At 38.5% G+C, this 23,820-nt stretch overlaps 1 protein-coding gene across 3 annotated transcripts in view; it reads left to right on the top strand.

Annotated features, from left to right (window-relative positions):
• sorl1 (sortilin-related receptor, L(DLR class) A repeats containing) overlaps positions 1-23,820 on the top strand; it is a 161,074-nt gene that overhangs the window by 40,479 nt on the left and 96,775 nt on the right. For 2 of the 3 annotated variants that reach the window (XM_048615468.1, XM_020526950.2), the window contains exons 4-7: positions 9,612-9,737; positions 15,620-15,781; positions 16,931-16,998; positions 17,824-18,004. In XM_048615468.1, coding sequence (XP_048471425.1) covers positions 9,612-9,737; positions 15,620-15,781; positions 16,931-16,998; positions 17,824-18,004 — 537 coding nt within the window. Of the gene's footprint in view, positions 1-9,611; positions 9,738-15,619; positions 15,782-16,930; positions 16,999-17,823; positions 18,005-23,820 lie in introns of those variants that run through there. The other variant, XM_048615469.1, reaches the window with a different exon arrangement.

Genomic DNA, 23,820 nt, shown 5'->3' with positions numbered 1-23,820 from the left:
AACCTTCTGCTTGCCAACAACCATGAGATTGACTCCCAGGTAGTTGAATAACTTGTGTGAATGAGGTAGACAAAAGCCTTTGGACCTCGAGAAGGGAAGTGGTGTCCTTTCTTTCTGCCATGAGAAACACCTTGAGTCTGTTTATTTTCCCTTGCCAATTTCTGTAAACTGTTGCTTTTAACCAACAAATCAAAGACTTTTTATAAGTTGTGAATCAGTTACTCGGTGCCTTCTGCAAGCTGCAGAAAATATATGGAGAAGAGCAGTCAAGGAGCAGCAAGCCCTGGCAAGCTGAGAGATCATCTCCGTGACCCTGTAGATAGGGACATTGAATTACCTTCATGTCCAGCCAAACATCAATTGTGTGTATATAGAGTGTTTTGTAAGAGGGTTACAGCACACTTATACGTTGACTGTTTGTTTATAATAGTTTACCTGTAGCTAGAATCTGTTTATTTGAAACAAATAGTAATTCTTTTTAATTACAAAAAAGTACTGGTCCTTGCTTTCATAATTTGGATCTAAAAGCCAGGTAAATTATGGAATTTTCTGTACTTTCATAAAACCTTTAAGCTTTTGTGACGACTCTGGAAATAGTGAGGGACTTGATTTTCAAAGTGTTACCCCAGTGAGGCATGACAATTTTCACAATTATAATATTGTTAATGCACTGAGGAGACCATTCAGCTGTACTGTGTCTGCATTGGTTCTCTGAAAATGCAATGGACCTAATGCCATTGCTCGCCTACCTTCCTGGAACTCTGCAGTTTGTTCCTTTTGCGGGCAGTAATTCCATTCCTTTATCAATTCTTTGAACTGGTTCTGCCAGACTCTCTCTATTCCAGATCTTAATCACTCACTGCATCAAAATGTTTCTCTTAATGACTCCATTACTCCTTTGTCAATTGTATAAAGTCTGTGCCATCTCATTCTCAATCACTCCACTTTCTTCATAATGTGATAGGTAACTGCAGTATCTTGGAAAGGAGGAAAAAGCACTCTTATAACTCCCTGGCAGCTGCCTGCACTATCTGCAAAATCTATGATAACACAGAATATTCCCCAATGACTGTTCTATAATGTTTTTTAAAAAAATCAATGATCTGGAAAATGAGAGAGAAAAATCTTCGGTTCTATTTAAAGAAATACTGAGACTTCTGTAGTGATTTCATAACCTCAGGATATCCTAAACCACTCAACAATAAATAAAGTGTAGTGTTATGAACCTGGCTGATCGTAAGACTGGACAACTCGGACCATGGAGTGAAACCTGGCTTGATAGACCATAAGAGATGGTAGGAACTGCAGATGCAGAAAGATGAAGGGTCTAGGCCCGAAACGTCAGCCTTCCTGCTCCTATGATGCTGCTTGGCCTGCTGTGTTCATCCAGCTCTACACCTTGTTGATAGACCATAAGTTTTTTTTTTTTTTTTCTTTTTCTTTTTGGAGGTCAAAAAGGTCAGTCACTGAACATAGTCATGAGGCTGACAAAAGAAATACCTTTTATTACACTAGATGAGAACTACTGGAACAGCTTCACTACGAACATCAAAGTGAAAGATTCATCCTTTTTTATCCCAGCTAATCTCTGAAGAGTCACACCTGACTCTGCACTGAAGCTTCTTGCTCAACTGGCACTGCTGTAATTGGTTTTCTTTTGTTAAATTTCTGCGCATTCACGAAATACTAATTTCTAACTTGGCTCACAGTTACTTAGCACAGATTCCCTACTTTTGGGTGGAATGCTGAACAGAAGTTCTTTGGCGCCTAAATATTCTATTCATACAATGTTGAAATAATATTAACAGAAGAAAAGGGATTGTTCACATGTTACACATTTAAAGATGCATCTGTGCAGTGCTGGTTATATAGTGAAAATAATATTAATGTGCCATAGTAGGAAGCACAATTGAGAGAAATTCAAGATAATTAAGACCCAGGATGCACTATTAAGTGGGTGGTTAAGACCAGGAGAAATGGAAACTGGGGAAGTTGACTGCTTTGAAACTGTGACTCAGAAGCCTAGGGTAAGAAAAATTTTAGATTAATGTTCAGGATACTGACTGCTCTGCTAGAATTATATTTTGATAAAAGTTAAACTTAATGATGGGAAGTTGTACTGTTATGTTTTCTTGCCATAATGTGACCACAGTGTTACCTTCCATCATTCCAGCAGTTGGTTTTCCACCATCAATTCCACACGTAATACTTCTTGCCTCTGTGAAATGGGGAGCTATTGTTAAAGTCTGAAGCCTGTGAGGTCAGTATTGAGGCTGGAATTGCAAAATCTTTAATTGATAAAGTGCTACACATTCAGTTGTGTGCATGCTTTGCCCAGCTGAGGCCTAAATCGGGAATCATAAGATCCCAATTTTAATATTACAAGGGCTGACTAGCTGAAGACAGCAAGTACTTCATTTGTGCATTGTTGCCTTTAGGGCTGTGGTGGCACAATGGTGGTGTCCCTGCATTGGAGCCAGGAGACCTGAGCTCAACTCCCATCTGCTCTTGGGGTGTGTGCAAGCATCGCTGAGCAGGTTAATTAGGAAAATATTTCCATTGGTACCTTCTATAAGGTAATGATAGTCACACCCCATTGTTTTGCTAATGAAAAGCCTTAAAATGCCCTTCAGTAAATTCTTCAAATTTTGTTAGGAGGCTTAAGTGGGAGAAACACTGACCTGAAAATTGCTATAAAAGCAATTCTCAAGGCTAATCATCAGAATGTCAGAGGTGAAGTTTTTACTGCATCTTGTTCATAAAGGCTGCATGACGTGACATGACATTGGATTTGCTGTGGCATTGCAAGTTGATCACACCAGTGCAGCATAGAGAGGAGACAGTATTCTATTGACTGCAAGTGAGATGATTGGTTGTTCCCATTAACTGGAAGTAGCTGGCTGTGGACCAGGTTTACCTACTTTAATACTAAAGTGATCATATTGGGTGCTAAGGCAAGTTTCTTGCAAGGTTTCAGCTGGCTGTTGGAAGTGCGGTAGAATGGAAGACTATCTGTAACTTGATAAACAATCTTGCACTCTGGTAAATAAATTGAAGAGAATAGTTTCAAAGGGGATGTATGAAGATTATTGTACACTGTTTTTGTTCTTCATCAGTTAAATGTTTTGTGTCATATTTTTCAAAACTCTAGGGTGAATCATAGTTTCTTCAAATTGTGGTTTAAAATAATTTAGTTCATAAACCTATTTGCTGTGTGTGACCCTTCATGCCATTATTAGATTTCCTTTCTCTCTCTCTCTCTCTGTCTCTCTCTCTCCAATTATAAAGCTTAGGCTGATAATTAAAGTGATAAAGTGTAAAATTTTGGTCACGCATTCCTGTACCATTTTCTGCTTGTCTTTGTAAACTAATGACAGTAATATATTGGGGAATAGGTTCATTCTAACATGCCCAGAGGGAAATTCACTGACTGGATTGGGTTGAATGACTGATTGATTTTTTTTTTTATGCTTTGTTTGATTTTTAGTGTCCATTTACTTTTAATCAAGAGAGAAAAATAAAACAGGTGGGGTATAAGATCTCATGCAAACTTGGCTGTTTCCTGCTGACCGACAAGATTTTAAAATTTTCCCATATAGTAAACCAAATTATACTACAATAGTTCGGAATAATTAACTTTTCATGGACCAGACAAAAAACAGAAGCCACAGTATTTAAATAGCTGGTTGACACTTTCAATATCCAATATGGGTCTTTGATTAGAAGTTACCAGTATAGGAAAATAATTTTTAAATAAATCTGCTTGCAGAATTAAATGGCTTCCAGTAGTATGTTGTTCAGTCTGATGTTATTGTCTATATGCAGACATATCTTTGGTTATTCGAGGAATGAAGTTTTTTATAAAGTCACATCTAATTTATTTAAGCATTAAATTGTTAAAGTATGCTTTTTTTTAAATAGGGCAAAACCTGGGGGTTCTTTTAGTCTGTATCTTGCATCCAAACTATTGCTGAAACATAGCAGGAAATCCTAACTGCTGCAGATTTGGAGAAATCATATGTTTATTATTACTTCTTTGCATAAATAAATAAACCCACTTGCCTGTCAGTATGGCTGTAAAATGTTTTGTTTACATCTGCAGAGATGTTGAAGGCTGAAATTACCAAAGTTATCCCATTGCTGCATGTAAGTTCCTTGAGGCTCAGTTTCCAAGTTACAGTAATTGTTTTTTTTTGCAGTGTAGCTTAGCAGGATAAGGTCACAGTGGACCTTAAAAATTCCCAGTGGTATTTCTATAAACCTTATGCAAAGATTAATCCTTGTCAATATTCCTGATCTCGTGTGTGCATGCGATCTTTGTCTCCGTTTTAAAACTGTATGCCTGTTAAATTTGTGTTAAAATTGTTTATCACCGATGTAAGGTATTAAACCTCCACTGCCTTACTGAAGAAATAGAAAAGAAGGTTTTGCATTTATATAACAACTTGTATGATTTGAAGATCATCCAAAGTGTTTTAACCACTGAATTAAGTGGTGTAGTGGAGGATATGTTCTTGAAGTACAGCCATTTTTTTTTGTATTAACCAACAAGCTATTCAATGTGCAGATATAAAAAAAGTTCACAATTTTGTATTTATGTAGCTCCTTTTAATGTGATAAATCATCCAAGGCCCTTCCTTATCTATTATAAAACAATTTTTAATACCAAAACATGTAGTTCAGAATGAAGGCATAATTTAGATAAATTTGTTTTTGGAAAATATTTTTAAACATCAATTACAAGTCGTGCAGTGAAAACTAGTACATTTCTCATTGACCACTTCATTTACTTTTGCGTCTGTATTTGGTTTTGTTAAGACCACTATCCCTTTATTCAAAAAAAAGTGCAATGCTTTGTGTCGACCTAAGGGCCGGTTTCATGATGAATTGGAGGTGAGGAAAGAGTATTGCCAACTTGTGGTATGACTATTCTACTGATGTATGTGTGAAACTACACAAAAGAAGTTACTTTCCTACAGGTTTCATCTTTAAATATCATACCCTGCAAAAAAAAATTACTTCCACATTCCCATATCTTGAAAGTTATCTGATCTGAAAACAAAACTTTGCAATAAAGCAGTACACGTAGTGAAGTAGAGGTGCTTTCAGTTCATTTAGTTCCTGGTGTTTGTTTTTGATGCAGGAAGTGGCACATTCATAGGTGCAAACAAAATTTTGGTAGAGAAGTGCTGTTAATTGTCATAGATTACTGTATATTTTCATCATGACTAATGTCAGCATGAAGTGGCTTTACCACAGCTATGCTCAGTTTTAGTATTTGAGCTAGATTCTATATTCACCTCATGATCATCTTTACTCCTGACCTTTATCACGGGCAGCTCCTTTTTCTTTCAAAACTAGTTTAGTTTTACTCATTCCATTTTGTACTTCACATGTTTTTAAAATTTTCTTTGGAGTTCAGGATGAGTCTGTGGATGAGTCTCTTTCTTGCCATAGACTGGATGGTGTTAAATGGATGGGTCTCTGCTGTAAAAGAGTTTGATAGCTGTTGGGTCTTTTGAAAAACTTGAGGGGCTCATTTTAAAGACACGAACACATCTTTACACTTATGTAGCCTGTGGAGATTTTTTGTTTTTCAATGATACAGCTGAGCAAGTATTAGCTAGCTTGTGCATCAAATGAGCTAAAATCGGAAAATCCTTTTATACATGCTTTAAAAAAAAACTATGTAAGAATTACTGAGATAGTAGGAACTGCCGATGCTGGAGAATCTGAGATAACAAGGTGTAGAGCTGGATGAACACAGCAGGCCAAGCATCATCAGAGCAGCAGGAAAGCTAATGTTTCGGGCCTTCTTTCTGAAGAAGGGTCTCGACCCGAAATGTCAGCTTTCCTGCTCCTTTATGTAAGAATTACTCCTGTATTACTTTCAATTTTGGTATTAGAGTTGACTTCTTCACTTTCCGTCACTGTTTTATTTTTCTCCTTTGCCCTTCCCCTTGACTTCCTTTCCCCAGGTTATGTGTAGATATTACGACAGACATTTCCTGTTTGTTTGTCTTTTTTTAGTTTCTTTGTTTTTTCTTTGGTTTTTTTAGTCTTAGTTTCAACTTAAAATTTGAATTTCCTGCCCCTTGGGTGAATACAAAAGCTCCTGTGACACTATTTTGTTCATGTGATGTTGTGTTCAATGTTTATCCCTTGAACAATGCCACTCTTTAAGTTAAGACCTGCTGTTGTTTGTAGGACCACTCTGTGTACAAATTGGCTGCAGCTTTCCTACATCAGAGCAGTCACATTTCTGGCTCTGAAGTGTTTCAAAACATTAAAAGGGCATTGCCTAAATACAATTTATTTTGTGATTTTTTTTTTGAGTCAAAGTAGGCTAGTAAGTGATTAATGTAGAAGATAATTGAGGGTTTTGGAAGGGATGGTAGGGTCATTGATGAACTGATTGGAATTCCAATTAGGAGGGAAGTTAACGTAACCCACGTTTTGTGTGGCCGCAGGAATAGGCCTTACACATTTGAGATAGGAATACATTGCTTAAATGGGTGGGAATTGGGAATAATCAAACAAGGCTGGCACTGTACATAGTGTGGAATCTTTTTTTCTCCCCATCCATTTTGTATTGTGTAGGCCAGCAGCCTGTGGAAATCACAGCGTTCAATGAGTGGACAGTTTCAAAGGGTTGCTAAGCTTTGGTTCTGCCTAGCAATAGGGACAAGGCTTTCAACAGCTCTGAAATCACAGTTAGAATTAGAAGACAAAGGCAGAAGCACGTTTAATGTTAACTAATGCTGCAGTTTAGCTGACAAAGCAACCAAACTACTACAGTTGTGTGTGTTTGGGACTTATGAATTTGTGGGATCTGTCTTGACTGTATTTGTTAATTCTTGTACCTTTTAAAAGGTCATAGACCTGAGATGTTAACACTATTTGATGCTATCAAACCTACTGAGTATTTCCAACGTTTACTTAGATTTCCTGGATCTGCAATGTGTTGCTTTTGCGTGGAAAGCTTAGTGTACTCTTGATGAATCGTCTTGATGAATGTTGAAACTTCCACTGGGATTTTAGGGAGTCTTGATGCTGGCTGCTGCTTGGTGCTTGGTGCTTGCCTCCGCATCTCCCTTTTGAGGGCTTTCAAGGGTGCTTTGTTTCTTTTTGTTTTCCTACAGGAAAGCCAGAACAGAAATCGCAAACGTCCTCGGGGGTGAGGTGAGGGAGGAAGTGGTGTGTGTGGTGCTGCTGGGGAAAGGAGATGGCTGTGTCATGCCTTGGTGGGATAATGTAAATGCTGAATGCATGCATGGCTAGTGGGGCTAGCTGGTCAATTACCATTAAAATATTACTTGGTGGAGGAGATGGGTCAGAAAATCAGGCCGTCAGCCAAGAATTGCTTATAATGTTGGTGAACTGAAGCAACAACAGGTCAGCATGCTAGCCGGTTTCACTTTTCACCGACTGTACCATGGATGTCTATAGTTCATAATGGAGACCCCTTATTCAAAAGGTTTCCACTTTGATCTCTTCTACCTAAGTTAGGATATATGCTTTCCAGTGTGGTATTCTGAAGAGCATTAGATTGTGCTATGACTTCACTGGCACAGAATTGCCTAGTGTGATCGCTTCTGAGCGAAATGGGAATATTGCTGCCTTTATTTTCACTTGAGTGGTTTAAATTGTTTTTGTCTCTCTGCTAGAAAGGATGCGGCCAATTGGTTAGTTTGAATAGGGTGTTGTTTACACTGTACCTTTCCAGATATAGTAGCATAACAGCTCAGGAATTGCCACTGGATGGGAAGTGTGAGAACTGCTTAAAGTTAAGAAACTGAATATCCCTTTGATCAGATAATGTTACTACTGCAAAATTGCACTCTTGTCTCAACATTATGATCCTGTTGTGAATTACAAGCCCAATAGCTTTTGGAATTCATTATTTTGAATATCTAATTGTTTATATTTCTGTGGTCTGTGGCAAAGGAAAATGGCCCTCAAAGAAAGGAGACCACAGTTGTCCACCTTTTGCTGGCGTGAATTTTCCCATTCTTGGGATGAATAACTTGGCTTAAGAAAAAGGGTTGTTCCTTTGTTAATGGGAGTTTAGAAGAATGGGGAGGTAATTTTGTTGAAAACATAGAAGATCTTGAAGAGATTTGATGTGGATTCTTAAGAGGATGTTTCTCCTTGTAGAAGAGAATAGAACGAGGGGACACTGGACAAGATATATTTTTTTTCTGAAGGCTCTTAGTCTGTGGAATTCTCTTTCGCAGAGAACTATGGAGGCTTGGTTATTGAATTTATTCAAGGATGTTGTGGGTTCAGTGCCAGATAGCTGCTCGAGCAGCTAACCTCAAACCCACTTTCCTATGATCATATAGAGTGACCGAGTGGGCTCGAGTCGCTGAGTGGCCTACTCTTGTTCCTAATCCCATGTTCCTATCCCAGTAAATAAAAGCAAAATACAATGGGTGCTCGAAATTGGAATTAAAAACAATTGCTGGAGAAATTCCAGTCTGGCAGCATCTGTGGAGAGAGAAACAGTTAATGTTTTGAGTCTGGTTCTGAAGGAACGTCACGTTGTACTCAAAATGTTGACTCTGTTTCTCTCTCCACAGATGCTGCCACACCTGCTGAGTTTCTGCAGTATTTTCTGTTTATAGCTCCTATTCCAGAGTCTGCTTTGAATGTGGCAGCAAGTCAGAGGGACTCCAGGTGTCCAGCAATCAGGATACTATTGCGTAGGGTAAGCCAATCATTGCAGATAGTGAATCAAGATTGAATGCTTAAACCTATATCAAATCTCTATTCAACCTTCTCCAAAGAGAACCAGTGAGTTTGTTCAACAGCAATGTAGAATTGAACATACTGATTTAAAAATGCTGATACATCTCCTACAACAAAGTATAACATTAATAGTTTCACCGTTTTTAAAAAAAATCCCTGGGGGTTGGGGGTAGGGCTGGTGGTGAATGAGTATCAGTGATTGTTCTTTGTCAGTTCAGTGATGATAATTAATTGCATTTTTTGATGGGGGAGGGATGTTATGGTGGCCTGCACACTGTATTCTCTGGAAAATCCTAGGTCTACATGTGTATATTAGGTTCAGAAGAGAAACAGTGATGTGCACTGTCTCCCTGTCATTACTTCACTGCCTAGCAAATTGGGTTAGCAGAGTGACATGCAACATTTTGTATCCCTAAATATTCACACCCTAACTGAAATGTGTAAATGTTCATTCTTAGCTTGCACAAGTACGGCTTTTAGTTGTCACACGTCAGTGCATAAAAGTAGAGTAACTATTAAAAAGCTAGCTATAAAGGTAAGCTGATATCAAGACAGAACATTTTGAAAGTTCTCATCAGGTAAGGTTGTCTCTGTAGAGAACAAAGAGTTGACCTTTATGTTGATGACCTGTAGCTATGACAAGGAATTTGCTACCTCCAGGAAATAGCTGTTGCAAATAGTGTTGATGCCTGAAGAAGAAGCTGGGTAAGCATGTAAGGGAGAAGGTAATGGAAGGTTCTGCTGAAGGGGTTGGAGGATGAGGGCTAAGAGGAAACCCTTTGGAACATAGACCAGTTTGCCTAGTGACCTTTCTCTATGCTGTCACCTTTTTTATGTAATTCTACTTCTCTTTGCCACAGGTGTATGTTTCATATAATTATGGAAAGACCTTCAAGAAAATCAATGAGAAGTTCAAGCTAGAAGATGAATCAAAAAGCCAAACAGTTATTGCTCAGTTTTACCATAGTCCAGCAGATAATAAACGGGTAAGGAATATTTCTTGTAATATTGTCCAATGTTTTTGAGCCATTATTTTGAACTACATTGGTAGTTCAGTGACAGCACTTATGAATTTGTAAGATGTGTTATTATTGCATCTTGTGACTTCCTTTCATTCCTCTGCAAGCATTTCCCAGACCTGGGTTAACATTTATTTCCATCAATTCTTGAGCACAGCCTCCCTGTCTGATGGAAAGTTTGTAGCTATTAGTGTCTTTTCTTCTTGACTGTTATTTCATGTGTTTTGAATCCTACATGTAAACTTCCTTGTAAGACACTTGGGCTAGCTGCAAGAAGATAATCCTATTGGTGTTATGAATCAGTGCGATAAGCGGCATATGAAATGCTGGAATGTGTATTGCTTAGCTGTAGTAAGAGTTAAATTGTTTACTGCAGTTATCCTAAATTTATCTGAAGTGCATGACTGCTTCTCAACATCCTTTTCCCTTCTTCACCTCTCCTACAAACTGAGAATCCTTTGCAAATCATCCCCCTTACTTTGTAGAAAATTGGGCCAGAGCTTTTAACCTTGCGTTCTGCCTAACTCTACCCCTCTGCCACCACCAGTTCTTCTCATTGTTCATCTACTGCTTACTGTTTATTCCTCTTCTTCTGTATGCTAATTCTAATTGATTTCACCAGGATTTGCTATGTGCAGTGTTATGGAACATTGACAAGTTGTAAAACAAAAATGAAGGACTGCAATGGAAAATGGGGAATTGGAGGAAGGAACCATAATATAGAAGGGAGGGAAGAATTGAGAGTAGATATTGGAATGCAGCGGTTAATGGGCTGTTTCCTTCAGTAAAGGCCACAGAGCGACCTGATAGCAGTTATTTTTAAATCATGAAGGGATTTGGTAGGTTAAATCTGCTGTAACTATTAGCCAGTCACTAAAATCTCTTAGGAAATTCAAGAGAAACTCTTTTTTTTTATTCAGTGGTTAGAAACGAAACTCGATGCCCTGTGAGGTGAATAGATAGATGCACTTAAGTACTAGCATTTATGGACTAGCTAGATAAGTAGATGACTGAGAAAGAGAGCAAGTTTATTTTGTTAGGGGGCACATGATGCAAAAAGGTGAGGGAACTCGTGTGAAGTATAAACACTCACATGGTCCTACTGGACTGAATGACCTGTTTCTGTCTAATGTTTGGCAAAAAGTCCTGTGGCAAAGTTCATGATATAGTAGCATTAAGAGGCATAGTATAGGTATACGCTGAATCCTGGTTAGACAGTCAGGAAGGCATAGAATTGGAGACTCTGTTGCTCTTGATCTGTTGCGTGAAAACATTGGAGCACAGCTTTTTGTACAGTGGACAGTGCAAAAAATGATGCACCAATTTAGAATAAAAAGAGAAACTTCTGCAGAAAGGAAAGGTGATCAAAGTTTGATGTGAGAAACTGAAGAATGTGGATAGACAAATTAGAATTATCTGGAACTGCAGATCCAACAGTGGGTAATTTTTAAAAAAATTGTCCATAGATAAACCAGTGTAAACTTAAGTAGCTATGTGACATTGTTTTCTTTTTCTTTGTTGTCTATTTTTACGAATTGCTACATGTTCCCTTGTATCTTTCATTTCTGCTACCTAACTCTGGTCTTTGGGTTAGAAGGTTGTGGATTTGAGCACCACAATAGAGGCTTGAGCACAGATTCTAGTCACTCATTCCAATACTAAAGGGCTGCTGCATTATCAGAATTAGCTTCTGCTCAGTGACAGATCTTTTTACATTTGTTCTTTCTCCCTTCCATTTTTTTTATTCTCGATTTGGGCTAAGCTGATACCGAACAATAGTCGGTCATTGAAGGTTTTATAAAGAACGGCATTAGTGTATGAGTAGAGGGAATGTTAAAGGCATACAAATCATTGATTAGGTGTGGTAATGATTGCCATGTTTTTAGCCACGCTATAGTGTCTAGTATTAAATTATGTTTGTCGTATTGGCACAGCCCTGTATGTAAGAGGATTGAACATAAGGCAGTTAGGACCATTGTTTAGAATATGGAAAAGGGAAATCTGAAACTCTTTCATCTTGAAGAACAAAGTACTTTCCTGTAGATCTCTCTGAGGTTGGAATTTTCCCTTGGCATTTTGCTGAGAATGAAGAATGTGTGCAGTTGTGCACTGTACTGTGCTCTTTCTTTGATTGTGTAATTGCCACCAGCTGGGAGGCAATATTTTTTTTTTAATCTTAAAAAATGCACTCACTTTGTCAGGGGCTGCTAGTTGTAAATTCAGCCTCAGAAGATGGACTTGAAGAGTAATGCTGTCCCTGAAAACACACATTTAAATAGAGAATGTGGCTATCGTAGTACTTCTCTGTAACATTGCATTACAAGCAATAGATGGCCATTTGTTTGGCCAGTAGTTATTACATTTTCTTGAAATTACACTCCAACAAACACTTTGTACAACTGTGGGGAAAAATACCTTTGTTTGCAAGTTATGACCTAAAATTTTAATATTTTGCACAAGTGACATACGACTGGCTTTATGGTTAGAGACAGAAGGTGGTGGTGGAGGATTGTTTTTCGGACTGGAAGCCTGTGACCAGTGGATCAATGCTGGGTCCACTTTTGTTTGTCACTTATATTCTCATCTAAATTATTTATATAAAAGTCATGGTTTAGTAAGTTTGTGGATGACACAAACATTGGTGGTATAGTGGATGGTGAAGAAGGTTGTCTAAGATACAAAGAGATCTTGATCAATTGGATCAATAGGCTGATGAGTAGCAGATGGGAGTTTATTTTGGATAAATGCAACATATTTCATTTTGGTAAAACAAACAAGGACAGGACTTGTACAATTAATGGAGGGCCCTGGGTAGTGTTATAGAGCAGAGAGATGTAGGGATTCAGGTATGTGATTCTTCGAAATTTGCATCACAGGTAGGCAGGGTGATTAAGAAGGCGTTTAGTATGCTTGCCTTCATTGCTCAGGCCTTTTGAGTATAGGCGTTGAGATCTCATGTTGAGGTTGTACAAAAAATTGGTGAGGCCTCTTCTGGAATACTGTGGGCCATTCTAGTCGTCCTGTTATAGGAAGGATATTATTAAGATGGGGATTAAGCTAGTGGTATTTTCACTGGACTGTTAATCCAGAGACCCAGATAATGTTCTGGGGACCTGGGTTTGAATCCCACCACAGCAGATGGTGGGTTTTGAATTCAATAAATATCTGGAATTAAGAGTCTGACAATGACCATGAATCCATTGTCAATTGTTGGAAAAACCCATCTGGTTCACTAATGTCCTTTAGGGAAGGACACTGCCATCCTTACCTGGTCTGGTGTACATGTGACTCCAAACCCACAGCAATGTGGCTGACTCTAAACTGCCCTGTGGGCAATTAGGGATGGGCAATAAATGCTGCCTGGTCAGTGATGCCCTCATCACACGAATGAATAGAGAAAACAAAAAAAAAGCTGGGTAGGGTTCAGAAAACATTTAACCAGGATATTGCTGAGAATGGAGTGTTTGAACTATAAAAATAGGCTGGATAGGCTGGAACTTATTTCACAGGAATTTAGGAGGTTGAAGGGTGACCTTATAGAAGTTTATAAAATTAGAGGGGCATAGATAAGGTGAATACCAAAGGTGTTTTCCCTCAGGTAGGGAGTTCAAAACTCCGGTGTCAAAATTTGAAGGTGAAAGGAGAAAAAGTTAAACAGGTCATGAGGGGTAACTTTTTTACACTGAGTGTGGTTCATATGTGGAATGACCTGCTAGAGGAAGTGGTGGATGCAGGTACACTTACAACATTTTAAAAGACATTTGGAAAAGAACATGAATAGGAAAGGTTAGGAGAGAAGTGGGCCAAATGCAGGCAGGTGGGACTAGATAAGTTTGGGAACATGGTCAGCATGGACGAGTTGGACCAAAGGATCTGTTTCCGTGCTGTATAACTATGACAGAATATGACCCAAGATTCAAATGTTGAAATATTAGCCCTTAATCCAGTTTATTTTAATTTTGCAATGAATTTATTTGAGTTTTTGTAGATTTATGTCTAATCCTTCATAAATGGTGTGTATCTCACTACCTTATTTGTGCATTCTTATCATATGTTGACTCCAGAAGGGCGTCTTGTATTTTGATTTCATTCTGCTAATCAATATTTTAAGTAGCTCCTGGAATGTCACGTGAGTTTGAGTTTGATTTGTTGTTACATGTACCTAGGTACAGTGAAAAGTGTTGTTTTGTGCGCTGTGCAGGCAGATCGTACCATACAAAGTGCATCAAAATAGTAGAACAGTACAGAATGCAGTGTTACAGCTGCAGAGAAGGTGCAGAGAGAAAGATCAAAATTAACATTTGAGAGGTCCGTTCAAATGTCTGATAACAGCGGGGAAGAAGCTGTTCTTGAATCTGTTCGTACATGTGTTCAAAGTCTGACAGAAGAGGGTTGAAGAGTATATAACCAGGGTGGGACGGGGTCTTTGTTATGTTGAAAGAAGCCATGAATTTATTTCAACATTTTTATTTTATCTTTTAAGAGAGTTCAATACATAATTCATTGAAATGACTAAATTACAAAGTGACAAGAAAATTTGCTTGCATTCTATGTTGTGTACAATGAAAATGTGATTATGACATTTCTAGGTATTCAAACTAGCTTGAAAGTGTTCTATCAGTGGTAAAGGTTGCTATATTTATATTCAACATATTCTTGAGTGTACAATAGTATCTATAATACTAACTGGTAGAAACTAGTAACTGAAATTTCAAATGGAACTATTGAATTCAGATATCAGATTGATGTTGGTTTGACTGCATATACGTAATTTTCTATTCAACGTGAAGAATACCTTGTTGTTTCAAAACTTAAGATATCTGCACCTAGGAGTTCCTGTTAAAGAGGTTACCATATGCAGATGTCCAATCTGTTGGCCTTTAAATAGACCCGGTAGTCAATAGTATATGAACAATATAAAAATAATCTGCCTGAACAGGTAATTATAGAGGTATTTCTGCTTGAGCACTTCTCAACAGAGTCTACTCTCAAAAATGCCAGTAAAATGTTATTGTTGGTAAGGCATCTTCCAGCCTAATTAATAATTTATTTTCACTTATTCTACTCCAGTGTGTTTTTTAGTTGATGTCTAACATTGATTTCAGTCTAATGCTTAGAGTCAGAGTCATACAGCACAGAAACAGATGCTTCTGCTCAACCAGTCCATGCTGAACATAATCCCAAACTAAACTAGTCCCACCTGCCTCCTCTTGGTCCATATCCCTCCAAAATGTTCTCTTCATGTACTTACCCAAATATCTTTTAAACATTGTAATTGTGCCTGCATCCGCCACTTCCTCGGAGTTCATTCCACACGGAACCACCCTCTGTGTATAAAGATATAAAGCCCCTCATGTCTTTTTAAAATCTCTGTCCTCTCGCCTTTTAAAAAAAAGTCTCCTAGTCTTGAAATTCCCCATCCTAGGGAAAACTCACCTATATGGTATATGGATACCCCTCATGATTTTATAAACCTCTATACTTGAAACAATTAAAAACTAGTAGAATAGCTTATCTAAAAATTATTTAGGAGCTCTTGTATTTCTGGTGGCTTTTAATGTAAATGTAATTTTTCTAGTTGTGCCAAAGAAACAATTTTAAATGTTGAAAGTAACATGTTGCATTATAAAGTTTGATCCTGAAGTGTTATGGCTAATGGACTGCTCACTTCAATTTTGTGGAAATGACATTTTTGCGGATAAAAAATACATTTTAGCAATAATTGTAGCGGTACATTATAATAGCTTATTGATGCAGTTAACGTATTTTTGCTTTGTGGTGATTATTTTATGAAAGTAAGTTTAAGCTAAAAATACACATCGACGTGAGCTTTCTTTCTGTTTCCTCAGTACATGTTTGCAGATATCAAAAATCACTACTTGTGGATCACTTTCAACTTTTGTAATGATATTCAAGGCTTCCAAATTCCATTCAGTCCTACTGATCTTCTTATGCATAGTCGGGATTTGAATCTTGTGCTGGGATATGACAGTTCTCATCCAAACAAACAGGTATTGTTATTTTTGGCCAAAATCTACATCCTATGGCGGTTGGTGATTGCAGTTATGCTAGCCTGATCAAGTAGAATTCCAGGAAGCAAAGGAGTACTATTGAAGTGGAAAGAATATGGATATGTATTTGAAAGTGATGAATTTAGAGGGCTATGGAGATAGGGCTGGAGGAAGGGACTAGTTGGGTATCTGTACAAGAGCTGGTACAGACATGCTGGGTCAAATGGCCTCCTTCTGTACTGTAAAATCCTGTGATTTTACAATAGATGGATATTATCTAGAATTTAATCCAAATGCTTTCAGAAGCAAACAAAAGCATATAATGTACATTTAACTGTAGCAATTGAACTCCTCAAAAGCAAAATTGAATACTTTTCGAGAAACAAAAGGAATCTTTTTTTTTCCCCCATGTAGCCTTCCTGAAGTGAGGAATATATATTCATATTTGACACAATGAGTCTGCCATTGGTTACCCAGCAGGTACAAGTCACTGGGGAGAGGTGAAGCAAGCCTGCAGTAGCTGAGATACACTGTTCTGTTGTGGACTCGGAGAACCGTGAGTCCTCCACCTGTTAAGCCACTGAAACTGTAAAACTAAAAAATAAAGTTGTAAAAACCGAAAGAACTGCAGGTGCTTTAAATCGGGAAGAAAAACCAAGTTGTTGGAATAGGTCAGCAGGTCTGGCAGCATCTGTGAAGGAAAAAATAGGCAACATTTTGAGTCCGGTGACCCTTCCTTAATAAAGTTGAAAAGTTACTTTGAATCCTTTTCTGGGATCTAGATGTTCTTGGTTGCAAAGTCACCATTGCTCCTGGTTCAGCCCTTGGATTAAATGACAGTGCCTTTTGAGTCAATTGGAGCCCAGTCAACATTTTGAAATGGCTGTCTTGGCTTGGGGCATGTGTTGATGCCTACAAATTTAAAATTGCTATTGGTAGGAATGGAGTGGTTTAGTTGTCCACTGTTTTTCGCTGTCTCCTAAGCTTTGTTTCTGTCAAAAGGGCAAGTTGAAATTTGAATCTTTTGGATGTGTGCACCACAGTTGAAATGGTGCAATTCATTATTTTTATTGAGGGTACCTGTTAAGGATCTTCGATGGTTTTCTTGAGTGTTGCATGTCTAATGTGAAGTATGCTTTTATCTTGTAGCTTTGGAAATCGGATGACTTTGGACGAACTTGGATTTTGATTCAAGAGCATGTCAAATCTTTCTACTGGTATGCATATTTATGTAATTTATTTTTGTATGATGCTTCAAACTGCATGTTATTGACATTTCTTTTGAAGCACGTAACGCAAAGATTTTGCAGGCTCAATCACGTTGTTGCAAGGCTACAGTTAGTACAGATATATCCTTTTTATTTGTTCGTGGAATGTGGGCATCACCAGGTAGACCTGCATTTATTGCCCATCCCCAATTGCCCAAAAGGCAGTTCAAAGTCAGCTATGTTGTTGTGGATTGCATGTAGGCCAGGGCCGGTAAAGATAGCTGATTCCCCTCCCTAAAAGACCATCTAGTGAACCAGATGGTATTGCTACGTCTAATGAAAATTTGCTTTGGAGTAGGTTCGCCTGGCATGGCTCTTTGTAATCTCTTGCCAAGTTTGTCATTAATTCATAGCTTCCCTGGAGAACTTTGCACCTTGGAATCTTCTAAACTTGCTAGCTGTTCTTGGCAGAGAACAAGTTGCAACTGGGACAAGATGTATTAATGATAAGACCTTTGAACATTTTGTCTACTTTGTATACCCTACCTTTTTAAGGGCTATCCAAGTGATGGCATTGAATATCTCTGTCTCTGTCTCTGTCCCCACCATGTCTTCACTGAGGCTAAGAGGCTAGATGAGAGGAAGGTGCAAGTAGTTTGTGGTGACTTACTGTGGGTTAATCTTACGAGTTTCGGAACATGGTTATGCGAACATTTCATTTGTAAGACTGTCTTTCATAATGGAACTGCATTTGTCAGTTACTAGGCCAAATTCTGCATCTGAACTAACTCAGTATTTGGAAACTGCAGATATACTTGGTCTTTAATTTTCCAGGGGTGTGGAACCATATGACTTGCCTACTACAGTTTATGTTGAACGACATGAGCCAATGGGTTCCTCCAGTGTCATTAAAAGCATAGACTTCTTTCAGACTGATGAAAAACGTGAGATCCTGTTGGAAGGAGTTGATGACTTTCAGTTACAAGACAAATACATGTTTGCCACAAAGAAGGTGGTGAGTATTCTGGAATATACTTTCTTAAAGCTTTTTCTTAAAAGGAAAGCAAAGTAAAGAACAACATTTTACTGTTGAAATACAGATCTAATATCTAAAATCTGATAAGATGGGGACTGAGACTATGCCAGACTTTGGATTCTCCCAGATTTTAAATTACCTGTTCTATCAAATGAGATCAGACCAGTGATAGTGTTTTAGTTTCAGATGTCTGAACTTGCTTGAGGTTGTTCCATATTTTGTTTCTAAGATTGGCAGTCCTTCCTGGACATCTACATTAACCCATGAGATATTGTTTGGAGTGGTGAGTACTTCTTGTTTAGTCCCTGTATTCAAGATGCTCAGCCAGAGTGTCAGAAGTACTGTTCAGTGTTTCATAACTGTTTAGAGCCATAGAGATAAACAGCACAGAAACAGACTGTTTGGTCCAAGTCGTGCATGCCGACCAGATATCCTAAATAAATCTAGTCCCATTTGGCACATGTCCCTCTAAACCCTTGCTATTCATATACCCATTCAAATGCCTTTTTAAATGTTGTAATTGTGTCAACCTCCTCCACTTCTTCTGGCAGCTCGTTCCATACATGCACCACCCTCTGCTTGAAAAAGTTGCCCCTTAGGTCCCTTCTAAATCTTTCCCCTCTCATCTTAAACGTGCACCCACCTTGGGGAAAAGACCATGTCTGTTTACCCTATGCATGCCCCTCATGGTTTTATAAATCTCTATAAGGTCACGCCTCAGCCTCTGATGCTCCAAGGAAAGTAGTGTCAGCCTATTCTGCTTCTCCCTATAGCTCAAACCCTCCAAACCTGGCAACATTTTTGTTAATCTTTTCTGAACCCTTTCTAGTTTCACAGCATCCTTCCTATAGCAGGGAGACCAAAACTGCACGCAGTATTCTAAAAGTGGCCTAACCAATGTCCTGTAGAGCCACAACATGACCTCCCAACTCCTATAATCAATGCATTGATCAATAAAGGCAAGCATACTAAATGCCCTATTCACTATCCTATCTACCTATGACTCCGCTTTCAAGGAATCCATGAACCTGCAGTTCAAGGTCCCTTTGTTCAGCAACACTCTTCAGGACCCTATCATTTAAATGTATAATCCTGCCCTGATTTGCCTTTCCAAAATGCAACAGCTCACATTTATCTAAATTAAACTCCATCTGCTACCCCTCGGCCCATTGGTCCATCTATTGAAGATCCCATTGTACTCTGAAGTAACCTTCCTCACTTGTCTGCTACACCACCAATTTTGGTGGCATCTGCAAACTTATTAACCATACCACCTATGTTCACATCCAAATCATTTATATAAATGACGAAATGCGGTGGACCCAGCACCAATTTGTTTCAGGGATGTGATTTATGTAATTATTCATACAACCATGTTATGTTTCAAAGAATGTGCAATTATTCTTTGTTTCCCTACATTTGCCTTGTTTTGTATGGCTAAGAGAACAATATCAGGTTTTCAGACATCCAGTTAAGGTGTGTACCTGTGTCCCCTTGAATTTGGCGCCATAACTGTGTAGTATGAACAGATCTAAATTCAATTAAAGATTTTTCAGTAGTATGTTCTTTAGCTGTCATTAGGAGAGAGAAAAGGATCCATTACTTGCAGAATTGTTCTCGTTTCAAGTCTGTCTTTTCCCTTTTAAATGGATCTATTTCCTTCCCCTTTTATCTTTTTTCAAGGCTAGCCAATTCAAATGATATTGGATTTTCTTTTTTGCCTCCATTCTACCTGTTTACAAAATTTATTCCAGCAATTTCTCTTTGGGTGAATTTATGTTAACAAACTGCAGAAAACTGCTTTCTGGAAATACACTGCAAGTTAAGCATCTAAAGAACATTTACGGAGCCATGTGCATTCCCAGTTCTTCGTTATAATTTCAAATTTTATTTGTGGATGGGAATGGGACAAGGTGCCACGGGTGAATGAGGAGTGAAACAAGGTGTTGTTGTGGAGAGAATGGTCCCTTTGGGATGCTGACCGGGAGGTGGGAATGTGAAAATGTTTATCAGTAAAGCCGATGAGTTAATGTCTGTTAATAACTTGTTGCATGTTAATTCAGTTTCTCATCTTGCTGAGCTCATTGATGCATAACCCTGCTCTGATGTCCTCAGATCTTACTTTTATTTTTTCGAAAGGAATTTTCACTAACTATTCCAGTTTGCAGTTTATTTTAACTTTTGCTGACAGCATTTAACTTCTTGCGTATTTTTTTTTTTAAGTAGTATGATGCTTCATACCATGAACTTGTAAAAGAGGTAAATTTTCAATTAAAGCTATAAACTAAATTCCTGGGTGATTTCCTGCTGTAGTGCTGTAAATTCATGATATAGATCTTGGATGGGTAGGTAGGTCTACTGCAGTTACTATCACTTCAAGTATTGTTTAATCATAGCTTCCCACAGTGTGGAAGCAGGCCATTAGGCCCATCGTGTCCACACCGATCCTCCGAAGACCATCCCACCCAGATCCAACCACTACCCTGTCCCTGCATTTCCTGCCCTAGACACTGTGGGCAATTTAGCATAGACAATCCACCTAACCTGCACATCTTTGGAATGTGGGAGGAAACTGGAGCACCCGGAGGAAACCCACGCAGACATGTAGAGAATGTGCAAACTCCACACAGACAGTTGCCCGAGGTTGGAGTCAAACCTGGGTCCCTGGCACTGTGAGACGCCACCATGCTGGTTGTTATTGTGAACTCAGTTAACTGACTACTGAGGAATATTTATGTGGTGACCCAGCTGAGAAATTTTATTTATTCAAGTGAGTGGCTAAGGAAAGAACCTGTGATTTAAAACCAGAATGTTGGAAATGCTAAGCAGGTACTAGAAAAATCTTTGGAGAGGGAAATATAGTTAACAAAATTGTGACTGTGACTTGTTGTCAGAACGTGCTCTGGAGAACCACTTTGGTTGACTGGAATTCCAACCCACCGTCCCCTGCCAACTCTGGAGTCTCTGGTACAATATGTTGCTGCTACTAACTAGTAAAGAAACCTGGGTTGATCCATGGCCATAGAATTTCAAATGGAGCTTGTTGTGGGAACCATGTTTCTTATGGCACTTGCAAAAGGCAACAGTTTTAAATGGACTGTTTGAAATGTTTTTTTTCACAATGTCCAGTTTCACTGTCTTCACAGTTAATAACTTTGCATTTTGTGGTGCTGAAACTGGAAGCATCATGGTTAATATAACACCTAATAAAGATTAGTGCATTAAAAGTGTTCTCAAATTGGCAATTGAAATTCGTTCCACTTCTGTTCTTGTAATTTGATGCACACTTCAATACAGATATATATGTAAAAAGAGTTGGAGATTACTTTGAAATCCCTAACTCCCATAACATTTCAGACTGACAGTGTTAACGGCTCTGGTTATAATCTGATTTAGCATGTTGAAGGGTACAGAAAGAGGAGATTAAAATTTTATGTACTTTGCATGTTTAAATGGCTTTTTTAAAGCAATCTGCATAGCATTAATATTAAATCATTAAACTCCATCATTGTAATGTTTATTGCCTGATACAGCTGTAAGTAGTGGGTTTCCTGTTTCTAATCATGTCTTTATTGTGGGATGAAATTAGTTAGTTTTGTTACCCAGCACTGTGCATCGAGCATAATGTTTTTGTGTGTTTTGTGTGTACACGTATGTACAGTGTGTGTCTTCTAAGAAAGAGTAGAGACTAGTATGTCCAGAATTTCAGATGACATTCAGTAAGTTGTAGGATGGGAATGCAAAGTTGCAAACTAGCTCAGTAGACACTCTAGGTCTGACTGACGACTGACTACTGACTCAGTAGACAGACTAAATGGGAAAAGCTATATTGGCTGGTGTTGAATTGGGCAAGAGTGTGTTGATCTGAGCTGCATCAGATATACACAACTTGAAATAAAGTAGTAAAGGATTTTGGGTGTCTGTGCACAAGTCAATATAAATGAGTACACCGGTACTAAAAGTAATCAAAAGGATGAAACTCTAATTGGAATATCAACATTAGGAAGCAGTGCTTCAATTCTGAAGGGTACTAGATCCAACCTGAAGTACAGAGTTTTTTTTATTTGCTATGGAATGTGGGTGTTCTTTGCTAGGCTAGCATTTATTGCCTGTCCCTAGTAGTGCATTGTTGCCTGTTCAGCTTTGAACACTGCATCTCAAGAGAAAAATCACCCAAAACGATACCAGATCTTACAGGGTAACAAAGGACAGGCTTTATAAATTTGGTTAGTATTCTCTTGAATTTACACCATTTGAACTGTGATCTGATTAAGGCATTTTAAACAGTAATGGAATTCAAAATTGCTTCCCCTGGGGATCCCAGATCTTAAATTAGAGCTGGATCATGCAAAACTGAAATTGGTAAGCTTTCCACTAAGGTTTGCATGGGGAGGACAAACATCTGTAATTCTCCCTTAAGAAGGATTTTGCATGCCAGATCTGTTGGAAATTTTCAGTATTGCAGCCAAAAAATTCTTTAGATATTGACGGATAGAAGTAAAGACTAAGGGTCTGAAATGTAATTTGCAATTGATGAATTTCTTTCTGACTCAGAAATTGAGATGCTGGAATGTGTCTGATCTCAAAAATAAATATTAGATGTCAATTCTTCATTGAATTTCAAAGATATTTTGAAAGGATTCTGTTACTCCTGTTTTTGTTTATATATTGAATTCCTGCATTGCTCTGTTTCTTTGTGACCATTAATTATTTTTAGATCACCACCTACATTTGACTTCACGTTTTCCTCTTCAGTTATGAGTTGCATGTGGACTGATGTTTTGTTCTGAAATGCACTGTTTAAAAATAGGATTCAATCAAAACATGTGAATGAGCAGTAGTTCTTTCATCAGGTAAAGACGGTGGTTAGCAGATTGCATTAAACAGATATCCCGCAGTTCAGTTCTTGGTCTGTATAGAACTTGCATATTCCCAGGTAAAGCAATTGTTGAAGATGTTTCAAAATCATTCCCCCACAGGAGGGCAAATCAGTCAAATTTCTTTGTTTCCCGATTTTAAAAACTGGTAGAAAGCATTTTCGGTGGTTGTGTTGGATGAGGATTGGATTAGGCTCCATTAGCATACCAATGTTCATTCTGTAGGCTCACCTGTGATGAATGGGATTTGAATACCCATGCAACCATATACAAGCATTGAGTCAACACCTTTATCAGGCAGTGAGAGCTTTGAGAAAAAATCAGACAGGAAAATAGTATTTTCTAATCAACCTGTCCAGATCCACCTGCCCCAGATGTAACTTCCTTAGAATCCCTACAGTGTGGAAACAGGCCATTCAGCCCAACAAGTCCACGCCAACCCTCTGAAGAGCATCCCTCGTAGACCCATCCTCCTACCCTATCCCTGTATTTCCCATGGGCTGATGCACCCAGCCCACACATCCCTGAACAGTATGGGCAATTTAGCATGGCCAATCCACCTAACCTGTATATCTTTGGACTTTGGGAGGAAACCACAGCATACGGCAGAAACCCATGCAGACATGGGGAGAATGTTCAAACTCTACACAGTCGACCAAGCGTGGAATTGAACCCGGGTCCCTGGCGCTGTGAGGCAGCAGTGCTAACCACTGAGCCACCGGAAAGGATGATCTATCACTACTTGAATCTAGATTACTCAATAGTGATAGGTCATCCTTTCTGGTGGCTCAGCTGGTAGCACTACTGCCTCGTAGCACCAGGGACCCCGGGTTTGATTCCACCCTTGATCGACTGTGTGGAGTTTGCACAACTATTAAGAAATTTTATTTACTTGAATCTAGATTACTCAATAAATAA

The sequence above is a fragment of the Rhincodon typus genome, chromosome 32 (assembly GCF_021869965.1).
Source record: "Rhincodon typus isolate 14 chromosome 32, sRhiTyp1.1, whole genome shotgun sequence".
Taxonomy (NCBI): domain Eukaryota; kingdom Metazoa; phylum Chordata; class Chondrichthyes; order Orectolobiformes; family Rhincodontidae; genus Rhincodon; species Rhincodon typus.
The sequence above is the reverse complement of the archived record's forward strand: the minus strand, read 5'-3'. Positions and strand labels throughout refer to the sequence as shown.